We start from the raw sequence: 26,880 nt of genomic DNA, 5'->3' as shown, positions 1-26,880 counted from the left end.
CCTTCAAAAATACCCAATTTTGCTTTCCGAGATAATGTTCTCGACTTCCACACATTCTTCAAGGCTCCCAGGATTTTCGCCCCCTCCCCCAACCTATGATTCACTTCCGCTTCCATGGTTCCATCCGCTGCCAGATCCACTCCCAGATATCTAAAACACTTTACTTACTCCAGTTTTTCTCCATTCAAACTTACCTCCCAATTGACTTGACCCTCAACCCTACTGTACCTAAAAACTTTGCTCTTATTCACATTTACTCTTAACTTTCTTCTTTCACACACTTTTCCAAACTCAGTCACCAGTTTCTGCAGTTTCTTACCTGAATCAGCCACCAGACCTGTATCATCAGCGAACAACAACTGACTCACTTCCCAAGCTCTCTCATCCACAACAGACTGCATACTTGCCCCTCTTTCCAAAACTCTTGCATTCACCTCCCTAACAACCCCATCCATAAACAAATTAAACAACCATGGAGACATCACACACCCCTGCCATAAACCTACATTCACTGAGAACCAATCACTTTCCTCTCTTCCTACACGTACAGAGGCCTTACATCCTCGATAAAAACTTTTCACCACTCCTAAGAACTTGCCTCCCACACCATATATTCCTAAAACCTTCCACAGAGCATCTCTATCAACTCTATCATATGCCTTCTCCAGATCCATAAATGCTACATACAAATCCATTTGTTTTTCTAAGTATTTCTCACATACATTCTTCAAAGCAAACACCTGATCCACACATCCTCTACCACTTCTGAAACCACACTGCTCTTCCCCAATCTGATGCTCTGTACATGCCTTCACCCTCTCAATCAATACCCTCCCATATAATTACATCACTGATTCTAACAACTTGTCTCCCACACCATATATTCTTAATACCTTCCACAGAGCATCTCTATCAACTCGCTATCATATGCCTTCTCCAGATCCATAAATCCCACATACAAATCCATTTGCTTTTCTAAGTATTTCTCACATACATTCTTCAAAGCAAACACCTAATCCACACATCCTCTACCACTTCTGAAACCACACTGCTCTTCCCCAATCTGATGCTCTGTACATGCCTTCACCCTCTCAATCAGTACCCTCCCATATAATTTACCAGGAATACTCAACAAACTTATACCTCTGTAATTTGAGCACTCACTCTTATCCCCTTTGCCTTTGTACAATGGCACTATGCAAGCATTCCACCAATCCTCAGGCATATCACCATGAGTCATACATACATTAAATAATCTTACCAACCTGTTAACAATACACTCACTCCCTTTTTTAATAAAATCCACTGTAATACCATCCAAACCCACTACCCTGCCAGCTTTCATCTTCCACAAAGCTTTTACTACCTCCTCCCTGTTTACCAAATCATTCTCCCTAACACTGTCACTTTGCACAACACCTCAACCAAAACACCCTATATCTGCCACTCTACCATCAAACACATTCAACAAACATTCAAAATCCTCACTGCATCTCCTCACATCACCACTACTTGTTATCGCCTCCCCATTAGCCCCCTTCACTGAAGTTCCCATTGATTCCCTTGTCTTACGCACATTATATACCTCTTTCTAAAACATCTTTTTATTCTCCCTAAAATCTAATGAGACTCTCTCACCCCAACTCTCATTTGCCCTCTTTTTCACCTCTTGCACCTTTCTCTTGACCTCCTGCCCCTTTCTTTTAAACATCTCCCACTCATTTGCATTATTTGCCTGCAAATATCATCCTAATGCCTCTCTCTCTTCTCTTTCACTAACAATCTTACTTCTTCATCCCACCACTCACTACCCTTTCTACTCTGCCCACCTCCCAAGCTTCTCATGACACAAGCATCTTTTGCGCATGCCATCACTGCTCCCTAAATACATATCATTCCTCCCCCACTCCCCTTATGTCCTTTCTTCTTACCTTTTTCCATTCTGTACTCAGTCTCTCCTGGTACTTCCTCACACAAGTCTCCTTCCCAAGCTCACTTACTCTCACCACTCTCTTCACCCCAACATTCTCTCTTCTTTTTTTGAATACCTCTACAAATCTTCACCTTCGCCTCCACAAGACAATGATAAGGATCCCTCCAGTTGCACCTCTCAAGACATTAACACCCAAAAGTCTCTCCTTTGCGCGCCTATCAATTAACACGTAATCCAATAATACTCTCTGGGCACTCTCCTACTTACATACCTATTCTTATGTATATCTCTCTTTTTAAACCATGTATTCCCAATCACCAGTCCTTTTTCAGCACATAAATCTACAAGCTCTTCACCATTTCCATTTACAAAACTGAACAACCCATGTACACCAATTATTCCCTTAACTTCCACATTACTCACCTTTGCATTCAAACCATCCATCACTATAACCCGGTCTTGTGCATCAAAACTATTAACACACTTACTCAGCTGCTCCCAAAACACTTGCCTCTCATGATCTTTCTTCTCATGCCCAGGTGCATATGCACCAATAATGACCCATCTCTCTCCATCCACTTTCAGTTTTACTCATATTAATGTAGAGTTTATTTTCTTTCACTCTATCACACACTGCCACCCTGGTAATAGGGGAGAAAGAATACTTCCCACGCATTTCTCACGTGTCGTAGAAGGCAACTAAAGGGGACGGGAGCAGGGGGCTGGAAACCCTCCCCTCCTTGTATTTCAACTTTCTATAAGGGGGGAATATATATACACACAGACATATTCATAGATATACATGTATAAAATTCATACTGTCTGCCCTTATTCATTCCCCTTCCCACCCTGCCACACATGAAATGACAACCCCCTCCACCCGCATGTGCGCGAGGTAGCGCTAGGAAAAGACAACAAAGGCCACAATCATTCACACTCAGTCTCTAGCTGTCATGTATAATGCACCGAAAACACAGTTCCCTTTCCACATCCAGACACCACAAAAATTTCCATGGTTTACCCCAGACGCCTCACATGCCCTGGTTCAATCCATTGACAGCACGTCGACCCCGGTATACCACATAGTTCCAATTCACTCTTTTCCTTGCACATCCTTCACCCTCCTGCATGTTCAGGCCCCAATCACTCAAAATCTTTTTCACTCCATCTTTCCACCTCCCATTTGGTCTTCCACTTCTCCTCATTCCATCCACCTCTGACACTTATATCCTCTATGTCAATCTTTCCTTACTCATTCTCTCCATGTGACCAAACCATTTCAAAACACCCTCTTCTGCTCTCTCAAACACACTCTTTTTACTACCACACATCTCTCTTACCCTTGCATTAATCAATCAAACCACCTGACACAACATATTGTCCTCAACATCTCATTTCCAGCACATCCACCCTCCTCCGCACAACTCTATCTATAGTCTACGCCTCGCAACCATATAACACTGTTGGAACCACTACTCCTTCAAACATACCCATTTTTGCTTTCCAAGATAACATTCTCAACTTCCACACATTCTTCAACGCTACCAGAACTTTCGCCCCATCCCCTACCCTATGATTCACTTCCACTTCCATGGTTCCATCTGCTGCCAAATCCACTCCCAGATATCTAAAGCACTTCACTTCCTCCAGTTTTTCTCCAATCAAACTTACCTCCCAATTGACTTGTCTCTCAACCCTACTGCACCTAATAACCTTGCTCTTTATTCACATTTACTCTCAGCTTTCTTCTTTCACACACTTTACCAAACTCAGTCACCAGCTTTTGCAGTTTCTCACACGAATCAGCCACCAGTGCTGTATCATCAGCGAACAACTAACTCACTTCCCAAGCTCTCTCATCCACAACAGACTCCATACTTGCTCCTCTTTCCAAAACTCTTGCATTCACCTCCCTAACAACCCCATCCATAAACAAATTAACCATGGAGACATCATGCACTCCTGCCGCAAACCTACATTCACTGAGAACCAATCACTTTCCTCTCTTCCTGTGCATAAACATGCCTTGCATCCTCAATAAAAACTTTTCACTACTTCTAACAACTTGCCTCCCAAACCATATATTCCTAATACCTTCCACAGAGCATCTCTATCAACTCTATCATATGCATTCTCCAGATCTAAAAATGCTACATACAAATCCATTTGCTTTTCTATGTATTTCTCACATACATTCTTCAAAGCAAACACCTGATCCACAAATCCTCTACCACTTCTGAAACCACACTGCTCTTCCCCAATCTGATGCTCTGTACATGCCTTCACCCCTCTCAATCAATATCCTCCCATATAATTTCCCAGTAATACTTAACAAACTTTTACCTCTGTAATTTGAGCACTCATGTTTATCCCCTTTGCCTTTGTACAATGGCACTATGCACGCATTCCGTCAATCCTCAGGCACTTCACCAAGAGTCATCGATACATTAAATAACCTTACCAACCAGTCAATAATACAGTCACCCCCTTTTTTAATAGATTCCTCTGCAATACCATCCAAACCCACTGCCTTGCCGGCTTTCATCTTCCGCAAAGCTTTTACTACCGCTTCTCTGTTTACCAAATCATTCTCCCTAACCCTCTCACTTTGCGCACCACCTCGACCAAAACGCCCTATATCTGCCACTCTATCATCAAACACATTCAACAAACGTTCAAAATACTCACTCCATCTTCTCATCACCACTAATTTTTATCACCTCCCCAGTAGCCCCCTTCACTGAAGTTCCTATTTGTTCCCTTGTCTTACGCACTTTATTTACCTCCTTCCAAAACATCTTTTTATTCTCCCTAAAATTCAATGATACTCTCTCACCCCAACTCTCATTTGCCCTCTTTTTCACCTCTTGCACCTTTCTCTTGACCTCCTGCCTCTTTCTTTTATACATCTCCAACTCATTTGCATTATTTCCCTGCAAAAATTGTCCAAATGCCTCTCTTTTCTCTTTCACTAATAATCTTACTTCTTCATCCTGCCACTCACTACCCTTTTTAATCTGCCCACCTCCCACGCTTCTAATGCCACAAGCATCTGTCGGGCAAGCCATCACTGCTTCCCTAAATACATCCTATTCCTCCCCCACTACCCTTACGTCCTTTCTTCTCACCTTTTTCCATTCTGTACTCACTCTCTCCTGGTACTTCTTCACACAAGTCTCCTTCCCAAGCTCACTTATCCTGACCACTCTCTTAACCCCAACATTCTCTCTTCTTTTTTTGAAAACCTCTACAAATCGTCACCTTCGCCTCCACAACATAATGATCAGACATCCCTCCAGTTGCACCTTTCAGCACATTAAGATCCAAAAGTCTCTCTCGCACGCCTATCAATTAACATGTAATCCAATAACGCTCTCTAGCCATCTCTCCTACTTACATACGTTATATCTATTTTCATTTCGCTTCATCGCTGTCTCCCACGTTAGTGAGGCAGCGCAAGGAAACAAAGGAAAGAATGGCCCAACCCACCCACATACACATGTATACACATACATGTCCTCACACGCAAATATTCATAGCTATACATCTCAACGTATACATATATATACACACACAGACATATACATATATACACATGTACATAATTCTTACATACATAATTCTTACATACATACACTTATATATATCTCTCTTTTTAAACCAGGTATTCCCAATTACCAGTCCTTTACCAGCACATAAATCTACAAGCTCTTCACCATTTCCATTTACAACACTGAACACAAAATGTACACCAATTATTCCCTCAACTGCCACATTACTCACCTTTGCATTCAAATCACCCATTACTATAACCCGGTCTCATGCATCAAAACTTCTAACACACTCACTCAGCTCCTCCCAAAACACTTGCCTCTCATGATCATTCTTCTCATGCCCAGGTGCATATGCACCAATAATCACCCACCTCTCTCCATCCACTTTTAGTTTTACCCATATCAATTGAGAGCTTACTTTCTTACACTCTATCACATTCTCCTACCTCTCATGCTTCAGGAGTAGTGCTACTCCCTCCCTTGCTCTTGTCCTCTCACTAACCCCTGACTTTACTCCCAAGACATTCCCAAACCACTCTTCCCTTTACCTTTGAGCTTCGTTTCACTCAGAGCCAAAACATCTAGGTTCCTTTCCTCAAACCTACTACCTATCTCTCCTATTTTCTCATCTTGGTTACATCCACACACATTTAGACACCCCAATCTGCGCCTTCGAGGAGGATGAGCACTCTCCACGTGACTCCTTCTTCTGTTTCCCCTTTTAGAAAGTTAAAATACAAGGAGGGGAGGGCTTCTAGCCCCCCACTCCTTTCCCCTTTAGTCGCCTTCTACGACACGTGAGGAATGAATGGGAAGTATTCTTTCTCCCCTTTTATACTATTTGCCATATCCCGCATTAGCAAGGCAGCATTAAGTAAAGACGAGTGAGCCTTTATATACATATACTTTTGTTCTGCGCAGGAGGATGGATGTGCTGGAAATGAGATGTTTGAGGACAATGTGTGGTGTGAGGTGGTTTGATCGAGTGAGTAACGTAAGGGTAAGAGAGATGTGTGGAAATAAAAAGAGCGTGGTTGAGAGAGCAGAAGAGGGTGTTTTGAAGTGGTTTGGGCACATGGAGAGAATGAGTGAGGAAAGATTGACCAAGAGGATATATGTGTCGGAGGTGGAGGGAACGAGGAGAAGAGGGAGACCAAATTGGAGGTGGAAAGATGGAGTGAAAAAGATTTTGTGTGATCGGGGCCTGAACATGCAGGAGGGTGAAAGGAGGGCAAGGAATAGAGTGAATTGGAGCGATGTGGTATACCGGGGTTGACGTGCTGTCAGTGGATTGAATCAAGGCATGTGAAGCGTCTGGGGTAAACCATGGAAAGCTGTGTAGGTATGTATATTTGCGTGTGTGGACGTATGTATATACATGTGTATGGGGGGGAGTTGGGCCATTTCTTTCGTCTGTTTCCTTGCGCTACCTCGCAAACGCGGGAGACAGCGACAAAGTATAAAAAAAAAAAAAAAAAAATCGCCCCTTACATGTATTTTCTAAAGTAAACCTCATCCTTTTTCCATATTTTTTTCTTGATGTAAAACAATGCCTAATTCAGCCACAAAATACTCAAATCAACCTGTAGAATTTTTCAACATGTATTTAGAATGTTGTTGCAACTCTGACACTTTGCATGAAGTTGCTCATCTGCAAAGAAGTTTCGAAAACTTTCTGCACATGCCATCTGCTATGTATGAGAAAAGCCTTACATGAGTTCAAGCAATCTGCTGATGCTATGTTCTATAACTTAACTTAAATTACAAAGTGGATCATAAAGTAATGAGTAGGTAACTGTAAACAAAAACTTTATACAACAGCATTTCTTTATTATAGATATTCATATTTCTTTGTCCCGACACCTAACACCACACCCCCCATGCCGTTCATGAGAGGATGTCATTCAACACAGCCACGTGTTAGTTACCCAACTGCGGGATAATTATAAGTGTGGGCATCTTGGTCATCGCTTGCTTATGTTCTGCCACTGATGGACAGAAGGCAACGAGGCATTTGCCTCTCTCCTGTGTGCTTTACCAGATAAATATGTGGTCAACTATGTATAACCATAGCTGGCAAAGTTACTGTAATTCAACATGATATAAAAGAAAATGAGCTTCACATTTTTTTTTTAATTTTTAAAGCTCATGATCACAAATCTATTCCCATGTTACCGCTGAAGTTGCACTTAGTCTGAACTCATCTCCTGCCATATTCTGAGGGAACATAAACATGGATACTAAACCTCAAATTTTATCCTTGTATGACTTAAAAATAACTGAAAGATGACATGAAAATAAAAAAAATAAGATACAAAAGCCATACATATATGGACTTGGTTGCAAAGTATAATTTGATGGTCCTTCAATAGGGAACTAAAGATAGTCATCATAAAACAAATGAAAATGGAACTGCTTTGTAATCATAGAAAAGAAACAGAGGTATTTGCTGTGTTGGTCTTATCTAATAAAATAATCAAAAACTTATTTTTCCTTCAACTCTATTTCCTGTGATTTATCACAAATGAATCTTTATTATCTGCTTGGGCAATTCCCGGACAAAATTATCATAAAAAAGCTTTAAAATTAACCCCACAAAATGCACTAAAATTCCATGCACATATTCACATATTCTATATCCATATGCTATATAAGAGGAGGAATGTTACAAAATTATCATTTATAATGAAGAATTACCTCACAAATAAAGAATATTAATTTTCCAACTATAGAGAGAGTTTCACAGTATGAATGAACCAGAAAAAAAAAGAAAAAGAAAAAAGTAATGTACTACAATTCATCTTATGGTCAAACAAAAGAATAATCAAAATATACTCTTGATGCGTGCAACACTTTCAGCAGCTCTGCAATCCCTGTCCTAGGAAGGCTGTAAACAAAGAAGCTCTAGGTAGTGGGATTACTTTAAAAAGGTTTACTGTAGAACATACGTTGTTGAAAATAACTAAATCAAAGGTGCTGTCTCCCACTAGTTTTCTTGTGTATTATATCAGAAACAATGACTACTTTTCATTTCTCGATAAAATCCTGACAGCTAAACTTAACATCAAATTAGTTATTGCAGTACAATGGCATCTTTGACTGTTGTTTCTGACTGCAACTGGTGATGAAGCAACAATGTACAAATACTATGACTCTTTACACTGAAAATCTGATTCTTATTCTTTTAAATATTCCTCCTCTGAATAAATATTCTTATAAACATCAGGACCAAAGATGTTGACCCTCAGATACATAACTAATGACCAGTTTTATAAGCTTGAATGGAGGTCATCAGTATTTTCCTATCACTTACGATAATACCCACTTTGACCACATGAAGCAATTAAGTGTCTTGTTCTTGGGCTTGTTATATCTGAATTAACGAGGCTTGGTGGTAGTGAGTGGTTGCACAGGAAGAGCACAATGAGGAGAGTTTATGTAGTGATGACAGTGATGACTCTGTCCAGTACCTGAAGTGCCTGAATCGACAGCACAACCTCGATGACAGAATTGTTGAAAACGCTGCCGAAGAGTCTGCCTTAGTTCAGCCCGTTTTTGCTTCACAATTCCCAAACGGGCACGCCATGCTCGCACTTCCGCCTCAGGAATTTCTTCATCTTCACACCTAGAATCCTGAAAAACAAGGAAAAATCTTTAACTGTTTCAGGACAAAACAAACAAATAAAGTGGTAATGGGGCAGTAATATAGGTTGACATGTGATACACTTGTTTTGTAAGACAAATATGAAAGCAATATCTTATGCCAATAGTGCAAATCTGAGTTAGAACTGTATAGGTAGTGATGGTATCTGTGGTGGTGATAGATGAGCGATGTTAAAGAAAGAGTAGTGCTTCTGTTGCAAACTATCAGGAGAAAATGAAATGGTAGAGGTTAAATGTACAGGTTTAGGATAAAAAATTAGTTCCAATCATTGTGACTCTTTTGTAAACCAACAAAATCTGAGCTGAGGGTAACTGTTTTCATGTAATGTTCAAATGCTCTGACTACTGTCAATACAATATCTGTCCCATTCCCACAACAAAAGAGAAGTAGCAAATCAGTAGATGGGAACTGATACAAACAAGAGATAGAAACAAACATGTAAGTATAAGAGCATGGACAAGGATGCATTCAATATACTGCAGGCAGCTTCTAACAGCTTTCCTCCCTCACCATATATTTATAACACATTTAACAAAGCCTATCTATCAACCACGCCATATACTTACTCCAGATCCATAAATGCCACATACAAATCCTTCCATTTCTCTAAGCATTTCTTATGCACATTCATATAAGAAAAAAATACATATATCCTCTTCCACTACTAAAACCCCATTCTTTCTCCCTACTCTGATGCTCTCTACATGCCACAAACTTCTCAATCACCACTCTTTCATACAACTTCCCTGGTACACTCTACAAACTTATACGGATGCAATTCCAACACTCACCTTTGTCTAACTTTACACAGTGAATGCATTTTGACAATCCTCAGGCACCTCAACATGATCCATACATACACTGGAAATGCAAACTCACAAATCAACAACAGTCACCCCTTTCTTAAGGAATTCAGCTCCAGCAACCTTGCCAGGTTTCACCTTATGCACAGGTTTCACCAGTTCCTCTCCTTTCATCAAATCTATTGCCATGACTCTCTCAAGCAACATAAATCCTGGCCCTAACACCCATCCTTTCATCAAACACACTGTACAATCCTTCAAAGTACTTACTCCATCTCCTTTTCATCTCATCACTACCTGTTACCACTTACCCTTTAGTTTAGTCCCCATTTGTTACCTTGTTTCTTTTTCTTTCTTTCATACTATTCGCCATTTCCCGCGTTAGCAAGGTAGCGTTAAGAACAGAGGACTGGGCCTCTGAGGGAATATCCTCACCTGGCCTCGTTCTCTGTTCCTTCTTTTGGAAAATCAAAAAAAAACGAGAGGGGAGGATTTCCAGCCCCCCGCTCCCTCCCCTTTTAGTCGCCTTCTACGACACGCAGGGAATACATGGGAAGTATTCTTTCTCCCCTATCCCCAGGGCACCACACATAAGGAAACAAGTACATTAAATTGAGAAGGTCTAATGGAGGGCAAGAAAGTTTGTACCTGACACATATACAAGAGATGAATTACTGGGAGAGGATAGGAACCATGATTTTAGACTATATTGTAACAGAGAAGAAAGATGTGAGCCACAATAACAACTTTCAATTGCCACAATTAATTTGACAAAGTTGATTGTAAGAAGTTCTTCAGAATTAGCAAGGAGAGTTCAGTGATATAGGACTTCCATGCTTAAAGATGCAAATGAACAGAACAAATGAGGAAACTATAATGGCTTTTTAAAAAAATTGTAGAACAGAAGAGTGAGTTTACATTAAGAGATGGAGCCTTTAAAGTGTACAACTCCTTCCCCATGCTCCACAATTAGGCAATCACAATAAACAATTAACCTTTCTTATAAGCCTGAATGATTAAGTCAACAGCTTCTGAAAGATTGTTGGCAATAAAATGGGGTTTCACAGTAGGGTGGTTTTCACATGCCGGAATGTACTTTCCAGTCCGCACCAGCACACCTCGCATCCCACACTTCTGTGCTCCACCAACATCAGACACTATATCATCCTATTAATCTCCTTCCCACACATTTTCTTTTTCTTCCCGAAGTCTGTTACTGCTAGATCACCCAACATCTTGCACTCCTTCCCTGTAAGTATCAACCGTGCACTTCTCTTTACTCTCACTAATGACTCAACGTTGCCATCCTACCATTCACTACACTATCTCACTTGCTGACCTCCCACCTACCATATGACACACACTTTTCTTGCAAGTGCCAACATTACTTCCATGTATAATTCCCATTCCGCACACACCCACCTAGCTTTTAGTCTCATCTTTTACCTTTCAGCATTCTATTTCTCGTGGTATATCTTCACGCAAGCCTCTTTTCCAGGCTCATATATTTCCAACACTCTCATAACACTCAGTCAGTTCCTCTTTTCCTAAAGCCTCTACAAATCTTCACCCTCTATTCAAGCAGGTAATGATAACACATTCACATTTCCTGTGTCAATGAGGTTGAACCAGGGAAAATGATGCTGTCAGGGAAAACTTTAGAAAAATCTGTGGAGACTGGCTGTATATGAAGAGGTTCTTAGTTATTTCTTTCGCATTCCAACATCATGACTCACATCCACACACCATTGTCAAAGCCACTATACCTTCTAGCATATCCATCTTTGCCCTTAAAGACAATGACCTCTCTTTACACAAGCACTTTTATGAACTCATGACCTTAGCCCCCTATTATACAATGTGGCTCATTTCATCCTCAATCTATCTACTGCAACATCCACTCCCACATACCTAAAGCAACCCCCATTTTCCATGTACTCTTCAATAAACTAACATCCAGACCAACCAATCTAATCCCCTTGCTGCCCATCATTACATGTCTTCCAAGTTCATTTTCAAATTTCTCCTCTCTCATACTTTTCCAAACTTCTCTCATAGTCCTTATGGACCTTCCGTTTGGCCATAGCTTAAATGATCAATCATAGCATTCTAATCCACTTAAGAGAAGCTCAACTGCAATAACATTCAAATCAGCCACTTTATCACATTTCATCTTCTACCTCTTCTTTTCACCACACTGATCACCATGACTTTCTCACTGTATATGCCACTTCATCCTTTACAAACCATATCTGTCTCCCTATTATCTAACATACTCAACAGTTCCTCCAATTACTCACCCCATCTCTTTGTCACCTCTTCTTTGTCATAAACTATTTATCTTTATCTATATTTATCAATTATTATACTTTATCACTGTCTCCTGCATTAGCGAGGTAACGCAAGGAAACAGATGAAAGAATGGCCCAACCCACCCACATACACATGTATAAACATACAAGTCCACACACGCACATATAAGTACCTATACATTTCTTTTTTCATACAATTCACCATTTCCCACATCAGCGAGGTAGCATTAACTACAAAGTACTGAGACTATGAGGGAAATGATCTCCCGGCCACCCTCTCTATTCCTTCTTTTGGAAAATTCAAAATGAGAGGGTAGGATTTCCAGCTCCCCCGATCCCTCCCTTATTGACTTCTACAACATGCACGATATACATGGGAAATATTCAATCTCCCCTATCCCCAGGATAACATTTCAACGCATATATGTACATATATACATATATATAGATATATATATATATATATATATATATATATATATACATATATATATATATATTTATTATTTATCTATTATACTTTGTCGCTGTCTCCCGCGTTTGCGAGGTAGCGCAAGGAAACAGACGAAAGAAATGGCCCAACCCCCCCCATACACATGTATATACATACGTCCACACACGCAAATATACATACCTACACAGCTTTCCATGGCTTACCCCAGACGCTTCACATGCCTTGATTCAATCCACTGACAGCACGTCAACCCCGGTATACCAAATCGCTCCAATTCACTCTATTCCTTGCCCTCCTTTAACCCTCCTGCATGTTCAGGCCCCGTTCACACAAAATCTTTTTCACTCCATCCTTCCACCTCCAATTTGGTCTCCCACTTCTCCTCGTTCCCTCCACCTCCAACACATATATCCTCTTGGTCAATCTTTCCTCACTCATTCTCTTCATGTGCCCAAACCATTTCAAAACACCCTCTTCTGCTCTCTCAACCACGCTCTTTTTATTTCCACACATCTCTCTTACCCTTACGTTACTTACTCGATCAAACCACCTCACACCACACATTGTCCTCAAACATCTCATTTCCAGCACATCCACCCTCCTGCGCACAACTCTATCCATAGCCCACGCCTCGCAACCATACAACATTGTTGGAACCACTATTCCTTCAAACATACCCATTTTTGCTTTCCGAGATAATGTTCTCGACTTCCACACATTCTTCAAGGCTCCCAGGATTTTCGCCCCCTCCCTCACCCTATGATCCACTTCCGCTTCCATGGTTCCATCCGCTGCCAGATCCACTCCCAGATATCTAAAACACTTTACTTCCTCCAGTTTTTCTCCATTCAAACTTACCTCCCAATTGACTTGACCCTCAACTCTACTGTACCTAATAACCTTGCTCTTATTCACATTTACTCTTAACATTCTTCTTTCACACACTTTACCAAACTCAGTCACCAGCTTCTGCAGTTTCTCGCATGAATCAGCCACCAGCGCTGTATCATCAGCGAACAACAACTGACTCACTTCCCAAGCTCTCTCATCCCCAACAGACTTCATACTTGCCCCTCTTTCCAAAACTCTTGCATTCACCTCCCTAACAACCCCATCCATAAACAAATTTAACAACCATGGAGACATCACACACCCCTGCCGCAAACCTACATTCACTGAGAACCAATCACTTTCCTCTCTTCCTACACGTACACATGCCTTACATCCTCGATAAAAACTTTTCACTGCTTCTAACAACTTGCCTCCCACACCATATATTCTTAATACCTTCCACAGAGCATCTCTATCAACTCTATCATATGCCTTCTCCAGATCCATAAATGCTACATACAAATCCATTTGCTTTTCTAAGTATTTCTCACATACATTCTTCAAAGCAAACACCTGATCCACACATCCTCTACCACTTCTGAAACCACACTGCTCTTCCCCAATCTGATGCTCTGTACATGCCTTCACCCTCTCAATCAATACCCTCCCATATAAATTACCAGGAATACTCAACAAACTTATACCTCTGTAATTTGAGCACTCACTCTTATCCCCTTTGCCTTTGTACAATGGCACTATGCAAGCATTCCGCCAATCCTCAGGCACCTCACCATGAGTCATACATACATTAAACAACCTTACCAACCAGTCAATAATACAGTCACCCCCTTTTTCAATAAATTCCACTGCAATACCATCGAAACCCACTGCCTTCCCACCTTTCATCTTCCGCAAAGCTTTCACCACCTCTTCTCAGTTTACCAAATCGTTCTCCCTGACCCTCTCACTTCGCAAAGAGTGGAAGGTATTAAGATTATATGGTGTGGGAGGCAAGTTGTCAAAAGCAGTGAAAAGTTGTTATTGAGGATGTAAGGCATGTGTACGTGTAGGAAGAGAGGAAAGTGATTGGTTCTCAGTGAATGTAGGTTTGCAGAAGGGGTGTGTGATGTCTCCATGGCTGTTTAATTTGTTTACATATGGAGTTGTTAGGGAGGTGAATGCAAGAGTTTTGGAAAGAGGGGCAAGTATGCAGTCAGTTGTGGATGAAAGAGCTCGGGAAGCGATTCAGTTGTTGTTCGCTGATGATACACCACTGGTGGCTGATTCATGTGAGAAACTGCAGAAGCAGGTGATTGAGTTTGATAGTGTGTGACAGAAGAAAGCTGAGAGTAAATATGAATAGGAGCAAGGTTATTAGGTACGGTACGGTTCAGGGACAAGTCAATTGAGAGGTAAGTTTCAATGAAGAAAAACTGGAGGAAGTGAAGTGTTTTACATATCTCAGAGTGGATATGGAACCATGGAAGCGGAAGTGAATCATAGGGTGGGGGAGGGGGCGAAAGTTCTGGGAGCACTGAAAAGTGTGTGAAAGTCGAGAACATTAGCTAGGAAAGCAAAAATGGGTATGTTTGAAGGAATAGTGGTTCCTACAATGTTATATGGTTGCAAGGCGTGCACTATTGATAGAGTTGTGTGTAGGAGGGTGGATGTGCTGGAAATGAGATGTGTGAGAACAATATGTGGTGTGAGGTGGTTTGATCGAGTAAGTAATAATAGGGTAAAGAAGATGTGTGGTAAAAAGAGTGTGGTTGAGAGAGCAGAAGAGGGTGTTTTGAAATGGTTTGGTCACATGGAGAGAATGAGTGAGGAAAGATTGACATAGACGACATGTGTGTCAGAGGTGGAATGAACGAGAAGTGGGAGACCAAATTGGAGGTGGAAAGATGGAGAGCAAAAGATTTTGAGTGATCAGGGCCTGAAAATAGAGAAGGGTGAAAGGCATGCAAAGAATAAAGTGAATTGGACAATGTGGTATACCAGGATCGATGTGCTGTCAATGGATTAAACCAGGGCATGTGAAGCGTGTGGGGTAAACGATGGAAAGGTCTATGGGGCCTGGATTTGGAGAGGGAGCTGTGGTTTAGGTGCATTATTACATGACAGCTAGAGACTGAGTGTGAACGAATGTGGCCTTTGTTTCATCCTAGCACTACCTCGCACACATGAAGGGGAGGGGGTTGTTACTTCATGTGTGGTGGGATGGCGATGGGAATGAATAAAGGCAGACAGTATGAATTATGTACATGTGTATATACGTATATGTCTCTGTGTGTATATATATATGTATACGTTGAGATGTATAGGTATGCATATTTGCATGTGTGGACGTGTATGTATATACATGCATATGTGGGTGGGGTGGGCCATTGTTTTGTCTGTTTCCTTGCGCTACCTCGCTAACGTGGGAGACAGCGACAAAGCAAAATAAATAAAATAAATATACATATATCCCTGGGGATTGGGGAGAAAGAATACTTCCAACGCATTCCTCACGGGTCATAGAAGGCGACTAAAGGAGAAGAGAGTGGCAGGCTGGAAACACTCCCCTCCTTGTATCTTAACCTTCTAAAAGGAGAACAGAAGAAGGAGTCACACGGGGAGTTCTCATCCTCCTCGAAGGCTCAGATCGGGGTGTCTAAATGTGGGTGGATGTAACCAAGATGAGAAAAAAGGAGAGATAGGTAGTATGTTTGAGGAAAGGGACCTGGATGTTTTGGCTCTAAGTGAAACGAAGCTAAAGGGTAAAGGGGAAGAGTGGTTTGGAAATGTCTTGGGAGTAAAGTCAGAGGTTAGTGAAAGGACTAAAGCAAGGGAAGGAGTAGCACTACTCATGAAACAGGAGTGGTGGGAGTACGTGATAGAGTGTAAGAAAGTAAGCTGTAGATTGATATCAGTAAACTAAAATTGAATGGAGAGAGATGGGTGATTATTGGTGCATATGCAACTGGGCATGAGAAGAAAGATCATGAGAGGTAAGTGTTTTGGGACCAGGTGAGTGAGTGTGTTAGTAGTTTTGATGCACGAGACCAGGTTATAGTGATGGGTGATTTGAGTGGAAAGGTGAGTAATGTGGCAGTTGAGGGAATAATTGATGTACATGGGGTGTTCAGTGTTGTAAATGGAAATGATGAAGAGTTTGTAGATTTAGGTGCTGAAAAAGGACTGGCGATTGGGAATACCTGATTTAAAAAGAGAGATATACAAAAATATAAGCGTTATTTGATTACGTATTAATTAATAAGCACTCTAAACAGAAACTTTTGGATGTTAATGCGCTCAGAGGTGCAACTGGAGGGATATCTGATCGTTATCTTGTGAAAGCGAAGGTGAAGATTTGTAGAGGTTTCCAGGAAAGAAGAGAGAATGTTGGGTTGAAGAGAGTGGTGAGAGTAAGAGAGCTTGGGAAGGAGATTTGTGTGAGAAAGTACCAGGAGAGACTGAATACAGAATGGAAAAGGGTGAGAAAAAAGGACTTATGGGGAGTGGGGGAGGAATGGGATGTATTTAGGGAAGCATTAATGGCTTGCACAAAAGATGCTTGTGGCATGAGAAGCGTGAGAGGTGAGCAGATTAGAAAGGATAGTAAGTAGCGGGATAAGGAGGTAAGATTATTAGTGAAAGAGAAGAGAGAGGCATTTGGACAATTTTTGCAGGGAAATAATGCAATTGAGTGGGAGATGTATAAAAGAAACAGGTAGGAGGTCAAGAGAAAGGTGCAACAGGTGAAAAAGAGGGCAAATGAGAGTTGGGGTGAGAGAGTATCGTTAAATTTTAAGGAGAATAAAAAGATGTTTTGGAAGGAGGTAAATAAAGTGCATAAGACAAAGGAACAAATGGGAACTTCAGTGAAGGGTGCTAATGGGGAGGTGATAACATATAGTGGTGATGTGAGAAGATGGAGTGAGTATTTTGAAAGTTTGTTGAATGGGTTTGATGACAGAGTGGCAGATATAGTGTGTTTTGGTCGAGGTGGTATGCAAAGTGATAGGGTTAGAGAAAATGATCTGGTAAACAGAGAAGAGGTAGTGAAAGCTTTGCGGAGGATGAAAGCCGGCAAGGCAGCGGGTTTGGATGGAACTGCAGTGGAATTTATGAAAAAAGGGGGTGACTGTATTATTGACTGGTTGGTTAGGATATTTAATGTATGTATGACTCATGATGAGATGCTTGAGGATTGAAGGAATGCTTGCATAGTGCCACTGTACAAAGGAAAAGGGGATAAAAGTGAGTGCTCAAATTACAGAGGTATAAGTTTGTTGAGTATTCCGGGGAAATTATATGGGAGGGTATTGATTGAGAGGGTGAAGGCATGTCCAGAGCATCAGATTGGGTTAAAGCAGTGTGGTTTCAGAAGTGGTAGAGAATGTGTGGATCAGGTGTTTGCTTTGAAGAATGTACGTGAGAAATACTTAGAAAAGCAAATGGATTTGTATGTAGCATTTATGGATCTGGAGAGGCATATGACAGAGTTCATAGAGATGCTATGAGGAAGGTATAAGAATATAGGGTGTGGGAGGCAAGTTGTTAGAAGCAATGAAGACTTTTTATCAAGGATGTAAGGCATGTGTACATGTAGGAAGAGAGGAAAGTGATTGGTTCTCAGTGAATGTTGGTTTGCGGAAGAGGTGTGTGAAGTCTCCATGGTAATTTAATTTCTTTATGGATGGGGTTGTTAGAGAGGTGAATGCAAGAGGTTTGGAAAGAGGAGCAAGTATGCAGTCTGTTGTGGATGAGAGAGCTTGGGAAGTGAGTCAATTGTTGGTCGCTGATGATACAGCCCTTGTGGCTGATTCGTGTGAGACACTGCAGAAGCTGGTGACTGAGTTTGGTAAAGTGTGTGAAAGAAGAAAGTTAAGAGTAAATGTGAATAAGAGCAAGGTGAATAGGTACAGTAGGGTTGAGGGACAAGTCAATTGGGAGGTAAGTTTGAATGGAGAAAAACTGGAGGAAGTAAAATGTTTTAGATATCTGGGAGTGGATTTGGCAGCGGATGGAACCATGGAAGTGGAAGTGAATCATAGGGTGGGGGAGGGAGTGAAAGTTCTGGGAGCAATGAAGAATGTGTGGAAGTAGAGACCATCATCTCGGAGCAAAAATGGGTATGTTTGAAGGAATAGTGGTTCCAACAATGTTATGTGGTTGCGAGACGTGGGCGATGGATAGAGCTGTGAGGAGGAGGGTGGATGTGCTGGAAATGAGATGTCTGAGGACAATATGTGGTGTGAGGTGGTTTGATCGAGTAAGTAATAATAGGGTAAGAGAGAAGTGTGGTAATAAAAAGAGTGTGGTTTAGAGAGCACATGAGGGTGTTTTGAAATGGTTTGATCGCATGGAAAGAATGAGTGAGAAAAGATTGACCAAGAGGATATATGTGTCAGAGGTGGAGGGAACGCTGAGAAGTGTGAGACCAAATTGGAGGTGGAAAGATGGGGTGAAAAACATTTTGAGTGATCGGGGCCTGAACATGCAGGAGGGTGAAAGGCCTGCAAGAAACAAAGTGAATTGGAACGATGTGGTATACCGGGGTTGAGGTGCTGTCAATGGATTGAACCAGGGAATGTGAAGTGTCTGGGGTAAACCATGGAAAGTTCTGTGGGGCCTGGATGTGGAAAGGGAGCTGTGGTTTCACTGCATTATACATGACAGCTAGAGACTGAGTGTGAACAAATGTGGCCTTAGTTGTCTTTTACTAGCGCCACCTCGTGCACATGCGGGGAAGGGGTTGTTATTTCATGTGTGGCGGGGTGACGATGGGAATGAATAAATGCAAACAGTATGAATTATGTACATGTGTATATATGTATACATTTGTGTGTGTACATATATGTATAGGTTGAGATGTATAGGTATGTATATTTGCGTGTGAGGACGTATATGTATATATATGTGTATGTGGGTGAGTTGGGCCATTCTTTCTTCTGTTTCCTTGCGCTACCCCACTAACGCGGAAGACAGCAACAAAGCAAACTAAATAATTCTTTTTCATCATTATCATTTTGCTTTGTCGCTGTCTCCCATGTTAGGGAGGTAGTACAAGGAAACAGACAAAAGAATGGCCCAACCCAACCACATACACATGTATAAACACACACGTCCAAACACGCAAATATACATACATATACATCTCAACGTATACATATATATACACACACAGACATATACATATATACTCATGTACATAATTCATACAGGTTGACTTTATTGATTCCCATCACCATCCCGCCACACATGAAATAAAAAAAATTTCCCCCTTGTCATGTGTACGAGTTAGCGCTACGAAAAGTCAAAAAAGGCAACATTCATTCACACTCAGTCTCTAGCTATCATGTAATAATGCACTGAAACCATGGCTCCCTTTCCACATCCAGGCCCCACAGAACTTTCCATGGTTTACCCCAGATGCTTCACAAGCCCTGGTTCAAACCATTGAAAGCCCATTGACTCCGGTATACCATATCGTTCCACTTCACTCTATTCCTTGCACGCCTTTCACCCTCCTGCATGTTCAGTCCCCGTTCACTCAAAATCATTTTCACTCCCTGATCATTCAAAATCTTTTTCACTCCATCTTTCCACCTCAAATTTGGTCTCCCACTTCTCCTCGTTCCCCCCATCTCTGACACATATATCCTCTTGGTCAATCCTTCCTCACTCATTCTCTCCATGTGACCAAACCAATTCAAAACACCCTCTTCTGCTCTCTCAACCACACTCTTTTTATTACCACACATCGCTCTTACCCTATTATTACTTACTCGATCAAAACACCTCACACCACATATTGTCCTCAAACATCTCATTTCAAACACATACAAAATCCTCTGCACAACTCTATCTATAACCCACGTCTCGCAACCATATAACATTGTTGGAACCACTATTCCTTCAAACATACCCATTTTTGCTTTCCCAGATAATATTCTCAACTTCCACACATTCCTCAACGCTCCCAGAAATTTCACCCCCTACCCCACCATATGATTCACTTCCGCTTCCGTGGTTCCATCCGCTGCCAAATCCACTCCCAGATATCTAAAACACTTCACTTCCTCCAGTTTTTCTCCATTCAAACTTACCTCCCAATTGACTTGTCCTTCAACCCTACTGTACCTAATAACCTTGCTCATATTCACATTTACTCTCAGCTTTCTTCTTTCACACACTTTACCAAACTCAGTCACCAGCTTCTGCAGTTTCTCACACGAATCAGCCACCAGCGCTGTATCATCAGGGACCAACTGACTCACTTCCCAAGCTCTCTCATCCACAACAGACTGCATACTTGCCCCCCTTTCCAAAACTCTATGCATTCACCTCCCTAACAACCCCATCCATAAACAAATTAAACAACCATGGAGACATCACACACCCCTGCCGCAAACCAACATTCACTGAGAACCAATAACTTCCCTCTCTTCCTACACGTACACATGCCTTACATCCTCGATAAAAACTTTTCACTACTTCTAACAACTTGCCTCCCACACCATATATTCTTAATACCTTAATCTCTATCAACTCTACCATACGCCTTCTCCAGATCCATCAATGCTACATACACATCCACTTCCTTTTCTAAGTATTTCTCACAAACATTCTTCAAAGCAAACACCTGATCCACACATCCTCTACCACTTCTAAAACTACACTTCTCTTCCCCAATCTGATGCTCTGTACATGCCTTCACCATCTCAATCAACACCCTCCCATATAATTTCTCAGGGATAATCAACAAACCACTGTAATTTGAGCACTCACTTTTATTCCCTTTCCCCTTGTGCAATGGCACTATGCAAGCATTCCTCCAAACCTCAAGCAACTCACCATGAGTCATACATACATTAAATAACCTTACCAACAAGTCAAAAATAAATTCCAATACAACACCATCCAAACCCACTGCCTTGCTGGCTTTCATCTTCCGCATAGCTTTTACTACCTCTTTTCTGTTTACCAAATCATTCTCCCTAACCTTCTAACTTTGCACACCACCTTGACCAAAACACTCTATGTCTGACACTCTATCATCAAACACATTCAACAAACCTTCAAAATACTCACTCCATCTCCTTCTCACATCACCACTACTTGTTATCACCTCCCCATTAGCCTCCTTCACTCAAGTTCTCATTTGTTCCCTTGTCTTACGCACTTTATTTACCTCCTTACAAAACATCTTTTTATTCTCCCTAAAACTTACTGATATTCTCTCACCCCAACTCTCATTTGCCCTCTTTTTCACCTGTTGCACCTTTCTCTTGACCTCCTGCCTCTTTCTTTTATACATCTCCCATTCATTTGCATCATTTCCATGCAAATATCGTCCAAATGCCTCTCTCTTCTCATTCACTAACAATCTTACTTATTCATCCCACCACTCACTTCCCTTTCTAATCTGCTCACCTCCCACACTTATCATGCCACAAGCATTTTTTGCGCAAGCTATCACTGCTTCCCTAAGTACATCCCATTCCTCCACGACTCCCCTTATGTCCTTTGTTCCCACGTTTTTCCATTCTGTGCTCATTCTCTCCTGGTACTTCCTCACACGAATCTCCTTCCCAAGCTCACTTACTCTCACCACTCTTTTCACCCCAACATTCTCTCTTCTTTTCTGAAAACCTTTACAAATCTTCACCTTTGCCTCCACAAGACAATTATCAGACATCCCTCCAGTTGCACCTCTCAGCACATTAACATCCAAAAGTCTCTCTTTCGTGCGCCTATCAATTAACACGTAATCCAACAATGCTCCTTGGCCATCTCTCTACTTACATACGTATACTTATGTATATCTCTCTTTTTAAACTAGGTATTCCCAATCACCAGTCCTTTTTCAGCTCATAAATCCACAAGCTCTTCACCATTTCCATTTACAAAACTGAACACAAAATGTACACTAATCATTCGCCCAACTGCCACATTACTCACCTTGCACTGAAATCACCCATCACTATAACCCAATCTCGTGCATCAAAACTACTAACACACACACTCAGGTGCTCCCAAAACACTTGCCTCTCATTATCTTTCTTCTGATGCCCAGGTGCATATGCACCAATAAACACCCAACTCTTTCCATCCATTTCCAGTTTTACCTATATCAATCTAGAGTTTACTTTCTTACAGTCTATCACATACTCCCACCTCTCTTGTTTCAGGAGTAGTGGTACTCCTTCCCTTGCTCTTGTCCTCTCACTAACCCCTGACTTTACTCCCAAGACATTCCCAAACCACTCTTCCCCTTTATCCATGAGCTTCATTTCACTCATAGCCAAAACATCCAGGTTTCTTTCCTCAAACATACTACCTATCTCTCCTTTTCTCTCATCTTGGTTACATCCAAACACATATAGACATCCCAATGTGAACCTTCAAGGAGGATGAGCACTCCCCATATGACTCCTTCTTCTGTTTCCCTTTTAGAAAGTTAAAATACAAGGAGGGGAGGGTTTCCAGCCCCCTGCTCCCGTCCCCTTTAGTTGCCTTCTACGACATAGTGGAATACGTGGGAAGTATTCTTTCTCCCCTATCCCCAGGGATAAATAAATAAATATATATACATTTTTTTTTCTTTTTTTTTCCTTTCTCGCTGTCTCCCGCGTTTCCGAGGTAGCGCAAGGAAACAGACGAAAGAAATGGCCCAACCCACCCCCATACACATGTATATACATACGTCCATACACGCAAATATATATACCTACACAGCTTTCCATGGTTTACCCCAGACACTTCACATGCCCTGATTCAATCCACAGACAGCACGTCAACCCCGGTATACCACATCGATCCAATTCACTCTATTCCTTGCCCTCCTTTAACCCTCCTGCATGTTCAGGCCCCGATCACACAAAATCTTTTTCAATCCATCTTTCCACCTCCAATTTGGTCTCCCACTTCTCCTCGTTCCCTCCACCTCCGACACATATATCCTCTTGGTCAATCTTTCCTCACTCATTCTCTCCATGTGCCCAAACCATTTCAAAACACCCTCTTCTGCTCTCTCAACCACGCTCTTTTTATTTCCACACATCTCTCTTACCCTTACGTTACTTACTCGATCAAAACACCTCACACCACACATTGTCCTCAAACATCTCATTTCCAGCACATCCATCCTCCTGCGCACAACTCTATCCATAGCCCACGCCTCGCAGCCATACAACATTGTTGGAACCACTATTCCTTCAAACATACCCATTTTTGCTTTCCGAGATAATGTTCTCGACTTCCACACATTCTTCAAGGCTCCCAGGATTTTCGCCCCCTCCAGCACCCTATGATCCACTTCCGCTTCCATGGTTCCATCCGCTGCCAGATCCACTCCCAGATATCTAAAACACTTCACTTCCTCCAGTTTTTCTCCATTCAAACTTACCTACCAGTTGACTTAACCCTCAACCCTACTGTACCTAATAACCTTGCTCTTATTCACATTTACTCTTAACTTTCTTCTTTCACACACTTTACCAAACTCAGTCACCAGCTTCTGCAGTTTCTCACATGAATCAGCCACCAGCGCTGTATCATAAGCGAACAAGAACTGACTCATTTCCCAAGCTCTCTCATCCCCAACAGACTTAATACTTGCCCCTCTTTCCAAAACTCTTGCATTTACCTCCCTAACAACCCCATCCATAAACAAATTAAACAACCATGGAGACATCAAACACCCCTGCCGCAAACCTACATTCACTGAGAACCAATCACTTTCCTCTCTTCCTACACGTACACATGCCATACATCCTCGATAAAAACTTTTCACTGCTTCTAACAACTTGCCTCCCACACCATATATTCTTAATACCTTTCACAGAGCATCTCTATCAACTCTATCATATGCCTTCTCCAGATCCATAAATGCTACATACAAATCCATTTGCTTTTCTAAGTATTTCTCACATACATTCTTCAAAGCAAAACCTGATCCACACATCCTCTACCACTTCTGAAACCACACTGCTCTTCCCCAATCTGATGCTCCGTACATGTCTTCACCCTCTCAATCAATACCCTCCCATATAATTTACCAGGAATACTCAACAAACTTATACCTCTGTAATTTGAGCATTCACTCTTATCCCATTTGCCTTTGTACAATGGCACTATGCATGCATTCCGCCAATCCTCAGGCACCTCACCATGAGTCATACATACATTAAATAACCTTACCAACCAGTCAATAATACAGTCACCCCCTTCTTTAATAAATACACTGCAATACCATCCAAACCTGCTGCCTTGCCGGCTTTCATCTTCCGCAAAGCTTTTACTACCTCTCCTCTGTTTACCAAATCATTTTCCCTAACCCTCTCACTTTGCACACCACTTTTCACTAAGATTATAAGTGAAAGAGAAGAGAGAGGCATTTGGACGATTTTTGCAGGGAAAAAATGCAATTGAGTGGGAGATGTATAAAAGAAAGAGACAGGAGGTCAAGAGAAAGGTGCAAGAGGTGAAAAAGAGGGCAAATGAGAGTTGGGGTGAGAGAGTATCATTAAATTTTAGGGAGAATAAAAAGATGTTTTGGAAGGAGGTAAATAAAGTGCGTAAGACAAGGGAGCAAATGGGAACTTCAGTGAAGGGCGCAAATGGGGAGGTGATAACAAGTAGTGGTGATGTGAGAAGGAGATGGAGTGAGTATTTTGAAGGTTTGTTGAATGTGTTTGATGATAGAGTGGCAGATATAGGGTGTTTTGGTCGAGGTGGTGTGCAAAGTGAGAGGGTTAGGGAAAATGATTTGGTAAACAGAGAAGAGGTAGTAAATGCTTTGCGGAAGATGAAAGCCGGCAAGGCAGCAGGTTTGGATGGTATTGCAGTGGAATTTATTAAAAAAGGGGGTGACTGTATTATTGACTGGTTGGTAAGGTTATTTAATGTATGTATGACTCATGGTGAGGTGCCTGAGGATTGGCGGAATGCGTGCATAGTGCCTTTGTACAAAGGCAAAGGGGATAAGAGTGAGTGCTCAAATTACAGAGGTATAACTTTGATGAGTATTCCTGGGAAATTATATGGGAGGGTATTGATTGAGAGGGTGAAGGCATGTACAGAGCATCAGATTGGGGAAGAGTAGTGTGGTTTCAGAAGTGGTAGAGGATGTGTGGATCAGGTGTTTGCTTTGAAGAATTATTTTATTATTTTTTTATTATACTTTGTCGCTGTCTCCCGCGTTTGCGAGGTAGCGCAAGGAAACAAACGAAAGAAATGGCCCAACCCCCCCCCATACACATGTATATACATACGTCCACACACGCAAATATACATACCTACACAGCTTTCCATGGTTTACCCCAGACGCTTCACATGCCTTGATTCAATCCACTGACAGCACGTCAACCCCGGTATACCACATCGCTCCAATTCACTCTATTCCTTGCCCTCCTTTCACCCTCCTGCATGTTCAGGCCCCGATCACACAAAATCTTTTTCACTCCATCTTTCCACCTCCAATTTGGTCTCCCTCTTCTCCTCGTTCCCTCCACCTCCGACACATATATCCTCTTGGTCAATCTTTCCTCACTCATTCTCTCCATGTGCCCAAACCACTTCAAAACACCATCTTCTGCTCTCTCAACCACGCTCTTTTTATTTCCACACATCTCTCTTACCCTTACGTTACTCACTCGATCAAACCACCTCACACCACACATTGTCCTCAAACATCTCATTTCCAGCACATCCATCCTCCTGTGCACAACTCTATCCATAGCCCACGCCTCGCAACCATAAAACATTGTTGGAACCACTATTCCTTCAAACATACCCATTTTTGCTTTCCGAGATAATGTTCTCGACTTCCACACATTCTTCAAGGCCCCCAGAATTTTCGCCCCCTCCCCCACCCTATGATCCACTTCCGCTTCCATGGTTCCATCCGCTGCCAGATCCACTCCCAGATATCTAAAACACTTCACTTCCTCCAGTTTTTCTCCCTTCAAACTCACCTCCCAATTGACTTGACCCTCAACCCTACTGTACCTAATAACCTTGCTCTTATTCACATTTACTCTTAACTTTCTTCTTTCACACACTTTACCAAACTCATGCACCAGCTTCTGCAGTTTCTCACATGAATTAGCCACCAGCGCTGTATCATCAGCGAACAACAACTGACTCACTTCCCAAGCTCTCTCATCCCCAACAGACTTCCTACTTGCCCCTCTTTCCAAAACTTGCATTCACCTCCCTAACAACCCCATCCATGAACAAATTAAACAACCATGGAGACATCACACACCCCTGCCGCAAACCTACATTCACTGAGAACCAATCACATTCCTCTCTTCCTACACGTATACATGCCTT

At 41.7% G+C, this 26,880-nt stretch overlaps 1 protein-coding gene across 3 annotated transcripts in view; it reads right to left on the bottom strand.

The window, feature by feature from the left end:
• Positions 1-7,296: 7,296 nt before the first annotated feature.
• LOC139757314 (gametogenetin-binding protein 2) overlaps positions 7,297-26,880 on the bottom strand; it is a 158,829-nt gene continuing 139,245 nt past the window's right edge. For all 3 annotated transcript variants that reach the window (XM_071677713.1, XM_071677715.1, XM_071677714.1), the window contains one exon: positions 7,297-9,120. In XM_071677713.1, coding sequence (XP_071533814.1) covers positions 8,866-9,120 — 255 coding nt within the window. In that variant the 3' untranslated portion in view covers positions 7,297-8,865. The remainder of the gene's footprint in view (positions 9,121-26,880) is intronic.

The sequence above is a fragment of the Panulirus ornatus genome, chromosome 25 (genome assembly GCF_036320965.1).
Source record: "Panulirus ornatus isolate Po-2019 chromosome 25, ASM3632096v1, whole genome shotgun sequence".
NCBI lineage: Eukaryota > Metazoa > Arthropoda > Malacostraca > Decapoda > Palinuridae > Panulirus > Panulirus ornatus.
The sequence above is the reverse complement of the archived record's forward strand: the minus strand, read 5'-3'. Positions and strand labels throughout refer to the sequence as shown.